The sequence below is a fragment of the Styela clava genome, chromosome 7 (genome assembly GCF_964204865.1).
Source record: "Styela clava chromosome 7, kaStyClav1.hap1.2, whole genome shotgun sequence".
Lineage (NCBI taxonomy): Eukaryota > Metazoa > Chordata > Ascidiacea > Stolidobranchia > Styelidae > Styela > Styela clava.
In genome coordinates this window covers 10,307,972-10,321,633 of record NC_135256.1, presented here as the reverse complement: position 1 = coordinate 10,321,633, position 13,662 = coordinate 10,307,972, and the positions used below count along the sequence as shown (strand labels likewise).

At 34.8% G+C, this 13,662-nt stretch overlaps 3 protein-coding genes across 3 annotated transcripts in view; 1 reads left to right on the top strand and 2 right to left on the bottom strand.

Moving 5' to 3' along the window:
• Positions 1–5,126, bottom strand: part of LOC120328941 (ephrin type-B receptor 1-like) — a 61,638-nt gene extending 56,512 nt beyond the window's left edge. Inside the window, exons 1-3 of the mRNA XM_039395529.2 lie at positions 4,968–5,126; positions 4,480–4,547; positions 3,872–3,987 (exon numbers count right to left, since the gene is read on the bottom strand). Of these exons, the coding sequence (XP_039251463.2) occupies positions 3,872–3,987; positions 4,480–4,547; positions 4,968–5,040 (257 nt within the window). The 5' untranslated portion in view covers positions 5,041–5,126. The remainder of the gene's footprint in view (positions 1–3,871; positions 3,988–4,479; positions 4,548–4,967) is intronic.
• Positions 5,127–6,869: 1,743 nt separating this feature from the next.
• Positions 6,870–8,484, bottom strand: LOC120328944 (body wall muscle protein HR-29-like). Its single transcript, XM_039395532.2, has 4 exons — positions 8,262–8,484; positions 7,918–7,976; positions 7,616–7,769; positions 6,870–7,385 (listed from the first exon to the last, which is right to left on the bottom strand). Exons 1-4 carry the CDS (start codon positions 8,411–8,413, stop codon positions 7,223–7,225), a joined length of 528 nt encoding a protein of 175 aa, XP_039251466.1. The 5' UTR covers positions 8,414–8,484; the 3' UTR covers positions 6,870–7,222.
• A 2,004-nt stretch (positions 8,485–10,488) lies between these two features.
• Positions 10,489–12,691, top strand: LOC120328144 (body wall muscle protein HR-29-like). The gene is made up of 4 exons (XM_039394554.2): positions 10,489–11,028; positions 11,471–11,538; positions 11,640–11,793; positions 12,281–12,691. Exons 1-4 carry the CDS (start codon positions 10,865–10,867, stop codon positions 12,447–12,449), a joined length of 555 nt encoding a protein of 184 aa, XP_039250488.1. The 5' UTR covers positions 10,489–10,864; the 3' UTR covers positions 12,450–12,691.
• Positions 12,692–13,662: the final 971 nt, after the last annotated feature.

Sequence of the window (13,662 nt, the reverse complement as noted above, 5' to 3'; positions counted from 1 at the left end):
ATTTCCAAGTTGTTAATCTATAAAAAAAAATAGGTTTTTCAAAAATGAGAAATATGTCTCGTAAATCAGTGCTCCCATTAAGTTTGTTGTGTACAAAGTGTGCAGATTTGTCACGGTTTCATAAGCTTCAAATCTGAGAAATTTGATGTCGGATTTTAAAGTACATGAAAAATGTATCATTGTTTCTTGATATTCCAATCGAACGCAGAGACATAGGGGCGCTTACGCAGGCGTACAATTTGAACCAATTAGATTTTTGATTACAAGGCGGTTCATATATAATTAAAGTAACCATCCGATTTAACCGGGAGTTCAGGAATTGGACATGGGATTGGAGTTAAAGCATATCTCTATTGAAAAAAAACTGGAATCTCAATTGCTGGATTTCTAAGCCTAAGTGTAAATCAAACAGTAAAACATTCGATACATTTCTTAATCCACTTCTCACTTGAAAACATTACGTCACAAATACCATGCATATTTCTTGTTCAAAAGTCCCAAGGCTACGTTCATCGGTATCAATGTAATAATCCCGCAAAAATGGCGTCTACACATACACAAATCCAACTTAACATGGCATATTGATAAATTCAACTTAAAAACCAAATTATCCATTGTTTCATGCTTGGTCGAATATAAAATCACTGATCACGTTTTTTGACGTTTCAGCTTTGTATAATAACAAGCAATTTCAATTATCAAGTGTATAATCATGTTTTAATATTTATATAGGAATGGTTAAAGCAGATGGCCGAAACCAGAAGGAAGCGTTTGTATCTTGTACTGCCAATAAACTTGACTCGAAATATAAAAATAGAAGATTAGAATAGATGAACCTACTCGAACGATAAAGAGCTTAGTGTACTCTATAATGCTAAATATTGCATCATTAAACACAAAATTATATAAAGCGGTTTCATTATGATATTAATATTCAGATGAGGCGATAGATCGAACTTACAATCCAAGTTGAACCATATACAAAGTCGGAGGTTTCGGAATTTTACAACACTGGCAGACCAATCAAAAACCGAACCAGGGCACTCACGTCGTTGCCCTAACCGGTCACTACACCATGGACTGGACTGGGTCAGGGCCTTAGAGTACAACCCAATTCTCAATCATCGATATTGCAGAACAAAAAACAAAATTTTTTTGAATCACGAGTCCTATTTAGTTGATTGGGTTATTTCAACTCTTCAGTCTTCTTCAAGACTCAAATAAGCATTTGATAAGATGACACAAATTTCATATTCCAACTTCAAATCAGACGACTTGTTTTCAAAATAATTATTTCTTCAACCCTTTAAATTATACCTTACTGCGACTTGAAGCGTTTGTCGTTTCAAGATAAATATCACCTTGCATGAATTATGCATTTACAAATATATCCGGTATCTGTTTTGTCGTAGAGATCAGATTTCGTTGTTGATTTTGAATTAAAATTGGAAAATCCGCTATATTTTGATGATCTTATTTTATCAAGCGCTTGACAATATTATTGAGGCCCAAACTCAATATACGTTTGACAAATTGGACCGTGCTACAGGACTTTATATTTATGTTTTCCCAAATGTGGGACCTACACATAGATAAATTAAGCAGACTGTTCGTTGAACGGATATTTTTAGTTTTTTTTTTTACTTACAATGTATATACTGGTTTTTATTTCACCTTAAATGGGAAGTAACTAATTTACCTTTTTACCGAAATTTCCGTAATTTATATTATTTCTAAAGAAATACTGCCACAAGAAGTTACAATGGTTTCATAAATCATCAACGTCATTTTTCGCTACTTTGCATTTAATCCCACTTATGCACATCCCTTCTTATATATTAGTGCAATGATTCGGGAGAGGATTAAACTTTTCGTCTAATCGGATTCATTAGAATTAAACGACACCACAGATTAGTCATCATTTTTTAACAAGATGAAATTATATGGCGGGATTTTCCATTAAAGTTGGGCTCCATATGCTCACAAATAAGCTTTGAAGGAAGACTTGCAAAGTACGAGTATTTTTGTAAATAAAGTTGGCTGCCCTCAGTTATCTTTATGAGAACTTTTGGTGTGAAACAATTCCATTTGTTTAACTTTAGTCCAAGGATTATGGGCAATTGTCATTATTTCCTTCCTTATTTGCCATTCGACAAAATACAATATATATGTCCGAATTCTTTCCCCCAAACCTCACAAGAGATTACAAGTCGTATCATTAGTACGATCGATATTGCAATTAGTCTAAGATCGATTAATCCTCTTCCGAAACAGATAGTAACAGCCATGATAATTTGAAATCCTGACATTGTCTTGTATTTTTAAACATTTGGTTATCGATCTTGTCCATGAGGCGGATATTTTACGCAGAAACATGTAGAGGAAAACATCATTTTATGAAATTAACAAATCTTCTTTCAAGACAAAACACCGACTTGCGTCCTAACTAGGACAGTCCGGGAAAAATGTTTTAACGAAGATTTTAACAAAATATGTATTTATGCAATGTACTGTATTTACACGACTCTCGTTACGTACAAGGTTCTTCACAACAACTACTATCATGTAATAAGCTACTTTATTTTGGAACAAAACGGAATGCTTCTGGTTTGCGCCAGGTGGTAGCATGGGATTCGAAAAAGAGATTTTAATCTGCGATGCCAGCATGGTTTAACCACCGCTCCCACAAAATATTATTGCTTGATTCATTCAAATTTTATCAAGAAGGCAAATATACGTCACAAGTCTGCATTTTGAAAATTTTCTAATTGCTTACCAGAAAGACAAGCAAATTATGAAGTTTTTCTTTATAGAGAAGGTGAATATATATATATAATTTCAATGAAACTAAATTTTATTGTTAAATTAAATTAATGGTTAATTAAAGGACTTTGTCATAAATAATGGATGGGAGGAATATTCCAAGTCGGAATAATCAACATCAAAATTTATAATATCAAATTATTAGGATAAGAAAAACTCTACTTCGGATTCCCACGAGCAATTAATTAGGTTTTATTCTTCAGTATTGTTTTAGATCATTGGATTTAACTAATACTATTCACATTATTAGAGGCTGATGATAGTTTTTGATAAAGAGCAATTTTTTATCTTCAGAAGTAAATAGATGATATAATACTGTCTGCTGGTTAAAATTTAACTTTCGAGAAAACGAATGGTTCAAATTATTTCATATCCAAAATGCAAACTCACAAAATTGAATTCGCCAAAACGTCACAAGATAAAACTTTTCATCAAAATTAGTTGAAACGAAAGTTACAATATTCGTATATTCGAGCCCGAAAACATGAACACATTTAGCATTGAGATGATATGCGTATAAACAAAACACTAGAAAAAAAAAATTGTCAAAACAGGGCGATTTTTGGCCAATGGTTTTGACAAGAAAATAACCTGCAAAATGTCGATACTCTTTCTGGCCCAAACCATAAGAAATTTAAATACGAGTTCATAACATGTATGAACAAGTTTTATGCATCGCGTGATACCTGCCATGTTTATATTTATAGACAGTGTTTATGCTGGAGTCGTATGAATCATAACGTATATTAAAATAGTTACAATGAGTCTTTGTTTTCCACTGAAACGATAAACGATATTGAACACGCTAGAATATACAGATTAGCTGGTTTAAATGTTATTGTGGCCATGACTTTCGACGAGATAGACTCCGCCAGTGCAGCCTATGTCGAATAAAAAGACAAAGGACGCTCATAAAAGGACGGAAGAAGCTCATACAGACACAGGTAAATGGATAATCATAAAACATTACCATTTCTGAATCCAAATCTGGTAAAAACGTCTATGTCAAACAAAAACACTTTCTGCATCAACAACATAAAAAACTCACTGTGATGGAATGAAACGGGTTCGAACCCAGTTATCAACATCCGGATCGTTTCTGTTGCAGACTTGATAAAATCGAATGGGTCGGAGGTTTTCATCTAAACCACTTAGTTCTTCCCACTATGAATATAATGAATAAAAAAATGAAAAGCATATATACAAATAAGAGTGATATCGAGTGAGCATATTTTTTCGACAGTCGCTTAAGGGCGCGTGTGCCCATAATTTTTGAATTGAATTGAGGTAATATATAGGTACACCAAAAGAACATGCGTATGGAGACGCGTAGTGTTCAATTTCATTGCATTGTTTCTACATCCAATCTCCTATTTTTTTATTTTTTATCTCTGGGCCAGTGGACAGTATTTAAAAGGTATGTTGGGTCCTTATAATGATAAACGTCTATTCAAAGTAAATCCGTTGACTTAATATAATCAAAATATATTTATAACAAACCTAATTTTGAAATACCGACATATATTGATAACAATACCTATGTGCTTTTATAAGTGCGTCAGTGATTTAGTAATCTTTTAATAATGAAAGTTTTGTCGGAATAGTTGTATAGTCAATCATTACTGGCTCGTTTAAAAATAAACAAACGATACTAACCCCATTACGTGCTGGTGACGCAGTCCATTTCAAATCCGTTGTTTCGTTTCTTGTATTTGATAAGTCCTCTGAAATAAATAAATGGAATTAATTAAAAAACGAATTCTCAGATATTTACTTTGTCTTAAGAACTGCAAGTTATCGATATTGTCGGAAGGCAGTTAAATGATATACTTATATGCAAGCATCTTGCAAAACTTAGAATTCTTTTTTCATTTGAACCTAATGGACTGATCGACCGGCCCAGCTTTCAGGCATAGTTGTCGAATACTCAATATGTCTGCTTATATATCAGAAATGGCAGCGGTGGCATAGTTGTTACCCGTTTACTTCAAGTACGCTGGCATCGAGAATTCGACATACCGGACTGGACTCAAATCGCCGTCTCAAGTTCTTCGTTTTGAGTAAAGTAGGAAAGAACATACCAAGAAAATAATCATCACATAAACGTTCACTTTTTATAGTACAAGCCCTATACTTTTAATTACCTGACTTTGCCGCAACTTGGTTGGATGTAATCCCTATTGTAGAAATGAGGAAGATAATCACACAGAAATCCATAGCATAATTAGGTCGTGATAATCCTTATTTGTATCAGAAATACAAATCAATATATCTTTGGTTATACGCTTCTCACAGTCAATTAAAAAAAAAAATGCAAATAATCCGGAAATAATGGAAATACGAAGTACGAAAATTGAAATGACCACTTATCTGTTACCCTTTAACCCTTCCCTGAGGAGTTTTCCATATTAGTGTCAAAGTAGGATTATTAAGCAAGTAATAACATATTTATTGAATATAGAACCCCCGACGCATTGAGGTTGGACCGTCCATCATATTGAGAATAATTTAACAGTTCAGTATCACAAAGTTAAAACAATACAAGCATTCCGCAATATCATGTACATTAACGAAAATAAATGTACAGTACCCGGGATCAGGCATTCGGAACCGGGCATTTTGTATACAATGCCGAAAACCAGATGATTACAGTAGCTTGGTACTACAGTACTATTTATCCACCAGTTTTCGTAAGACATGGTGCAAAAATTGACGCTACAACAAGATGACGCAAAGACAATCATTTTTACTAACAATACGTCTAAAGTAAAATAATACTACCTGTCACTATGATCCTGCTTACCAATCTATCACTAATAAAACGGTTTGTAATTCTATATCTAACATGCTTTATTCGGACGCACCGCGGCATCCACGAAATAATAACGAATGTAGACAACGTCGTAAGACTGCCGATGTTCAACTGACATTTTACCGTAATCAGTTTCCATTTTTCAGACAACTCTTTAGCTCAACCTTACGGACGGAGTGAAACTAATTTGTTATCGTTTTACCTCGATATTTCCAAAACGTATAATACCAAAAAGTGACCAAAAATGTACACACAAACGGTAGGATTACTAAAATGTTATTCAATATTACCGCCACGATATCTATAATTATTATTAAATTGAAAGTGTTTTGGCAATTGAGAGCGTAGGAAGTGTGGTACATTTACCTGCATATTTGTCGAAGTAGGGAACTACAGTAATGGAAGTCTGTTCAGTTAATTTTGTAATGTCTATGAGCTTTGAACAAAATCATTTCTGTAATATCCATGAGTACCCTCATATCTCGTAGGGCGTAAAATCACCGCACGAACGAAGAAGTTAGAAAATGCTAAAGGTTTCAATTCAAGACGGATTCAAATAGTATAACTACATCAAAATAAACCCGAAACGAACGAGAAAGCCCAGGACCCCAGGTATTCAAACAAGGCTTATTTTGATACCTTGAATTATGAACATTGCAAAGGTTGGATCACCTCCACAGCGCATATCTCTAAGCGGGGAGTTCATAAAACCCTGTTCATTCGAATGACGAGATTTTGTTTGACGTGTTTTAGTTTACATTCATCAGCTAAAACATTGGCAGTACGAAGAAAAAATCTTTTTTTTGATTTGTATTGCAAGTAGGCCAGAATAGTGGGATACAGAATATCATTATATTAAACTACTTTTCTTAAAAGTTAACAATGAACAGTTTTAGTGGTCGATGACGAGATACCGAAGATAAATGATTAACCAGAATTCAACTCCGTTCTAGAACTCTCGAAAATAATATCTTCTGCCATATGACATTCGAATATATTTAGTTGAGGCGTAAAATATCGCAGTGTTATGCTATTTCTGTCAACATCACATCCAGAGGTAATCAAATTTTATGACTACAATTGATTTAACTTGCACCAATCAATTGTTATAACTCTCAGTTTTCCCCCTATCTTCGCATATATACCTACCATACAAATGCACAAACTTATAATGCTGATGAAGAGTATTAAAACAGCATTCAGGCTTATTGGTATCGACTGTTATTAAACAATGTGAATCTGAATGTTTATTTATTACCATGTATATACAGGAATTACACCAGTAAAAGCCAAATAATAGACAATGTACATGTGACAGACAATTACATTTTATGCAAAAGAAGTCACAATAATGAAACACACCACGCACGCGAGTGTGAAAGTAATTCCATATACTTCATCTGAAGCGTGCTCTGATCAAAATTTTTCATTTCAGAAAATAGATTTGGTCACTTTGTTAACATTGTGCTGCTGCCCTTCACGATGAAGATATGAACTTAGGATATGAATTGCCCAAATTAACGAATGATTTATACGCTAAACTATAGACACACATAATTGCTTCAATAAAAGAATACGATATCAGAGTTATTCTTCCATATGAGTAACTTCAATTTTCTTTTTCTCCGGCGGTTTTTCGATAGCTGGAGCAAGTCTTGGAGCTTCTATTTCTAGAACTCCACCATGTAATGCAGAGCTTAATTTCTTTTTATCCACACCTTCTGGAATGGGAAAGGTTCTTCGAAACTCACTGCAATGAAAATAAAGAATAAAATAAAATGATGGTAGAAAACACTAGCATACGTACTAACTAGCAAATGCTTTTTTTTATTACACTACCGGTAGTTTTGATGTTTATTAGTAATTCCTATCTAAAATACAGCATTCTATCCAGAATGGAAAATGATGAAATCTGTTCAAACTATATGTACTTGACTTTAAAAGCACCAGTCACAGTTATGCGCGTTTTAGAACACTTACCGGTAGCTGTGCGCATACATTCCTTCCTTCTCTTGTTTTTCTTCTCGTTTCGCCTCAATCAGCAAGTTATCGCCTTGAACTTTAACCTTGATATCATCCGGCCCAAAATCGTGAACAGCAATTTTCATCTCAAATTTAGATGGGTCGCCTGCACCTAAATGAACATTGATATAATATATTATTTTGGGTGTCTTTAAGTGTGCTCATAGAAATGTCGTCATCATAAAAACAATAGGCGCTGCTTTATAAAACGTTTATGGTATTCGTTTTATGATATATTAGAATCGCTTAGGACCACTTACTTTCTTTCATGCGAACGCTTGACGGGGAGTTGTTGAGATTGGATAATATTCCCGAGAATCTGAATATAAAAAGGCGTTATTTGAGCTAGTTCTCCGTTACATTTCAACACACACAGGGTTCAATATACACAAAGTCCTACTGATAAAAGTCGTTTATGAGTCAACCTACGAGCAATTTTATACGAGATTTATCATTGAAAGGTTATTTAATAAAGATACAATGAATTTAGTCATATTTATGGACTAAATCGAATCGAAACTAAATACAGCCCAAATAGTCTATAGAAAATTTACGTTTGCCAAATCACATAAACTTGGGCAAAAAACCATATTTTAGATACTACCTGCTGTCCACGTTCCTTATGAACTCGTCAAATTCGTCATCTTCAGTAGTTCGACTTGACATCGGCCAATGAAACGGATCCATGAAATGAATTGGGTAGGGCCGGTGGCGAACCAGGGGGTGGAAAAAAGCATCGAATGGTCGCAAGGACATTTTTCAACAGGTTCACTTTGAAAATCCTTATGACTGTATGAGAAACAAGCTACAGACTAATAGTAGTATCTGAAAAAAGGTATAAACGTTAACAACTACAAACTACGACTTGCTATGTGCAGTGGCAACAAGGTTAAATGGCTGGATTCCCTGTTAAAATATCTCTTCCATGCCCTTTACTTCTATAGGCCTACTTGTTGACTGAGCTTGCCCAAACCCATTTTCGACTATTGTATTGAGCTAAATAAGTCGTTTTCATTCGAACGATTTTGCAGTGCAACTCGCACCACGTCACGTACGCAACAAAACGTTGTCAACAAGCATAATTTGTTACTGTATGTCGCATAACTGGGCCACAGTCAGTCGTTTTAATATATAGTGTTTGCAACGTTTCGAGAAATTTCTCTGACTTTGTTTTTCACCCTGAGCGTTTTTGTTGATTGTCGGCGAAATCTCTCGAAAGCACGTGACGAAACGAACCCTTATGAACTCTCTCGAATCTGGTGGCCTAAACTTTGACAAATTTGACCTGCACAACAATTTAGAGATCCACGTACTGTACCTTAAACACAGTTTTGTCACAAAATGGTGAAATGCGAATTCTGAATACAAACAAAATTTGATCTTCTTATTGAGTTTAAATATATATCTGTTCCCGCTAGCTTACTTGTGTTGATGGCAGCCAAGTGTGGCGGTAACAACTGCGCCATTTGTTTTGCCCGTTCAGTCACGTACATCAGCGACGGGTCGCAAACGCAAATCAAAGGATATAAAATTAAGATAATCTCGCCATGATATTTAAGAACACTAACAATAGCACTGAAATGGCAGAACTAAACGCTTTTATTGTTAAGGAGAAACTTCGTACTTAGTTGGAAGACAATCCGTTGGTTACCCTAATGCCAGCATATCTGCAACGACGAACCATATGTTATTCCTGAAATGAGCGCGGTAATTTGGTCAAGCAAGTAATAACCTACACTCCTACGGTACACACAGAGTATAATGAAAGTTAGTTTCCTCAATGCAATAAAATTACTGAAATATTCAGTATCGTTTTGAATAGATATTGCTCATAACCACATCGTATATAATAAAACAATTCAAAATACCACGTCAGCTATAGCAAATTTCTGTTAGAACATTTTGAATACTGTTTTCAATGAAATTGGATTTATAATTTTGTATGAAAACTGCACAGTCGATATAACTGTCACTACAACTTATTTTAATCATTGCTTCACTAACTTAAGCCTAGTTCATGCATGTACTGTATAAATGAATCAAATTCATTTTAGGTGATGTTCTGATGCTGTTGCCAAAGCTCATAATACAAATGATAAACTAATGTGCCAAAAGATTACATGGAAGCTCAGTACTAATCAATAGAGCTTTTTGATGATTTTGAACCAGGTTAGAAAATATTGCAAATGTTCCCCAATACAAATTAAATTTTCAATCACTCTGGTTGTGTCCAAGACTAACGACATAGTGTTAAGTTCATATTATGTAACGAAACATTTATCGGTTAATGAGGTAGGATTCTTGCTCAGGGTGATAAAGATGCCCTTGATTGAAACGAATGTGATCACAAACTCGTGCTTGATTACGTTAGCAAATGATGCAATCCATAGACATTGTTCCAAGGGTGAAATCGAAAAAGCGAACTTGGGCTGGAACCTGGAAGTTATGCTGACGAAAATTTCATCTCAGTAATAATAAAAAACTAATTGTTCAAGTTTTTTAATTGAGTTAATGCATTTTTGCAGTCAATAGCATAAATCTTCAAGACCCAATCGTAACTCGTGACAAACAGAATCGAATGGTCACGTAGCAGGTGTCGGCGGAAACGCTGAATAGGAGAGAAGCGATTCGAGAGAGTTATTGATACTTCTGGCGAATTCAACAATATCTGGAACATTCTGGTCAAATGACCGGTAGCGAATTATTAAACCCATTATTTTGCATTTATTCTAGAAATATTCAGAATTGTCTCGCAGAATTTCTTGCAGAAAATATAAATGGGTTTGCTAATTAATATCCTCTCGGTTTGAAACGGGTGTGTGAGCGACAGGTGGATGGTATATTGCAAAAATTGCTGTTTATCGAAACGGGCTGTAAACGTGAAATATAAAATTATTCATGAATCTCAGATATTATACAGAAACGTGGTAGGTGTTTGGTGCATAAATATATATTCATTATGTTTAGAGCAATCGATGAAAAACGTATTGCGCCATCGATAATAAGCCTTCGAGACAGCGGACAGCACAAGGTCGTATTGACAACGTTATATCATCTTCGCCAGCAGAGGAAGCTGATTTAACCTTATGGTATATATCAAAGTTTTAGAGCAGTTTTATAGCTAATATTATTTCTTTAGCTCTATATATTTTAGCTCTATATATCAGCAATATAGGCTAGATATCGTAATAAAAAATACTAATCAACATGTCTCTGCGACCGCTGTTTGAGTCATTTGTTCGACCGGTACATCGAATGCGTCTGTATCCTTCACATTTTCATAATTTTTGGGAACCTTTCACATGGCCAACTGTGAGAAGAACTCAATCTGAAGATGAGTTTGACAAATTTGTGAGACAAGTTGACGACAGGTATGATTATCCTAAAATTAGATAGTCTCTTAAAACTAAGGCGAAATGCCGAATTTTTGTGCGGTACACAATTTTGTTTTAATCAGACCTCTGCAAAAGACCCATGTGTATTGGATTTGGAATTTACAATCAATTGGAATCTTTTAGGTGGTAGGGCTTTCCCATTTTCCTCAGCCATTTTATACCATATGGCCGTACTAGACTGAAATGTAAGCATTACAACATGTCATGCCATGATGCCAGCATAGTGTATCCGTAAATGACGGTTCAGCCAACAAATTACCATCTTGGAAATTCATTTGTTATATTGATATTTTACGTCTTTTCCACTTATCAATCGCATTCGTTCCTATTTTTAAAAATCCTTCGGAATTTTGTCCTACATTACTAACAGGAAACTCATCATAACTATTATATAAACATATGTATGTGTTGTTTGTAGATTCACTGGAATGTTCGCTCACGTTGATGATGCGTCTAGTGTTACTGTTGAACGAGAAGGCCAAGAAGGTATTTGCGTTCCAAGAGTATTTTTTACTAACTTTTATAAATCATCAAAATATTTTCTGCTTTATAACTATATAATTTTTAATGATAACTATTATTTTCAGTCAATGGTAATCCGAATAAGTATGAAATGAAGATATCTGTACAAGATTTTGAACCAGAAGATCTTAAAGTCAAAGTTCAAGGCAATGATTTGATTGTTGAGGCCAGAAAAGAAGAGAAAAAAGAAGAAGGTGGAATGCTAGCTCATAGTTTCAGGTAAATATTATCTGTATATCTATACGGTGTCTCCCCTTCGTATATTCAGTTTAAGTAAACAAAACAAAAGTTTAAACTGTGTTATCTTACTTTTTCACTATGTATTGTTTCTACATTATCCGAAGAAATGTTTTCGTTGCTCGTATAATGAAATCCAATCCAGGGTCAGCTCAATGGTGGATACGTTCTGTTGAGTAATAAATGAATAGTAATTCAATGTTACGTCTCTTTCATCTTGATTGTGAGTTTATGAAGCTTGTGTAGATGAGACATTATGACTCACAATACGAAAATCCCCAATTCATTTTAGTACCTTATTGTTCGTCTATCATACCTCGTTTCTACTAAAAAACTATGACTTTAAAATAAGTATATTTGTTGTTACGAGCATGTGTGTTACTTTATGTCCAATGTGTTATTGTATACGATCAAACAATCATGTTACTGTATATAGATGTACGTATTGGATAATATTGTCTCATTTCAGGCAATTCAGACGCACATTTACACTTCCCGAAGGAGTGGATAAGAAAAATCTAACGTCGGCTTTATCGAGAGGCGGGATTCTAGAAATCGAAGCTCCCAGAGTGGCTCCAGTACAAGTTGAAAAACAAGAAGAAAAGAAAAAGATTGACGTTACGTTTTCAGAACCATAAATGAACAATTTATTGTTCAAGTCTTTTTTGTATCCAAAATGTATTTTGAAATTAGTGTTTCAGTTGAGCAGAGGGTGCATAATATAATTTTCATGAAACTGTAATGCTGTTGTTATGTAGAATTACTTGAAATCGGTAAATGCATGTATAATATTCACTCTTAAATTTAGACTGTGTATGTCGTGAAATGCTTCATTGTACAATTGTAATTCTGTATAAAATAAAATATAGCAAAAACTTCATTTGACTTTCGATTCTTGTTATAGTCCAGGGGTGGGCAACCTTTTTCGGCTCGCGTGCCAAAATCGGTTAAATTTAACGATAAAATTCTTCCGCGTGCCGACCAAAATTAAAAACAATGCTTTGCGACTTTCAAAGCAAAAATACACAATAATAACCCTTTTAAACACGTACAGACAGATTCACTATACAGGTGAATATCAGTCTGACAAATATATTTGTTTACTTATCTTATTCTATATAAATGAGACTGCTGCATTACCGCTGATAGAGATTTTACATTGGGTTTATATATGCAACTTTCAAAGACATACACAAACTACGGGTTTTATGTTTTGGGCTACTCCTGTTACGGGACTTAATAAAGCTCATAACTGAGAACAGAGATTCACAAGCATATGTAGATGAAAACATGGAGAGTAATCGAGTTGCAAAGTTTTTGAGACATGAAAAATTTTCGGGAATGGCATCCCAATCACGCAATAGTTCATTTTTAGCACTTCTCTCTTGTATTTCCTTCCTTAATCGCCTATATTCATTTAGAAATCAATTTATAACGGTAAGTTAGCAAGTAACTCTAACCAAAATAGGGTACGATTTACATATTTATCCCGGGGGAGGAGAGAGCCGATAAGACGGCTTAATCATATGGCGAAACACGGCCTCTCGTCCGGTTACCAGTCCATGTCGGGTATGTGATTACTGGTAGTTAGCTAGTTATTTGTTTTTGGAAGCATGTACTGTACTTGATGATAGTAGAGGAAGCCGTAACCGACTAGCGGTTACGTAAACACCGTGCGACGGCGGGGAGTCCAGCAATTCTCTCGAACATAACTACCACTGCGTTGGATTCGCCCACTCAGGGCAATCGGAGGTGCGGTGGCGACCGTATTCCTAACGCTTAGCACGATGCGCCACATCACCGAGCTGTACAACTATATTACGTAAGAATGTAGCCAAATGAATGCAGCGC

Excerpts from the sequence above, each read along its gene's own strand:
- LOC120328944 (XM_039395532.2), bottom strand. The coding sequence starts at position 8,413 with ATGTCCTTGCGACCATTCGATGCTTTTTTCCACCCCCTGGTTCGCCAC. Across the intron at positions 7,770-7,917 it reads AAGCGTTCGCATGAAAGAAA|GTGCAGGCGACCCATCTAAA; the intron begins GTAAGTGGTCCT and ends ATGTTCATTTAG. Across the intron at positions 7,386-7,615 it reads ATGTATGCGCACAGCTACCG|TGAGTTTCGAAGAACCTTTC; the intron begins GTAAGTGTTCTA and ends TTTTCATTGCAG.
- LOC120328144 (XM_039394554.2), top strand. The coding sequence starts at position 10,865 with ATGTCTCTGCGACCGCTGTTTGAGTCATTTGTTCGACCGGTACATCGA. Across the intron at positions 11,539-11,639 it reads TGAACGAGAAGGCCAAGAAG|TCAATGGTAATCCGAATAAG; the intron begins GTATTTGCGTTC and ends TATTATTTTCAG. Across the intron at positions 11,794-12,280 it reads ATGCTAGCTCATAGTTTCAG|GCAATTCAGACGCACATTTA; the intron begins GTAAATATTATC and ends GTCTCATTTCAG.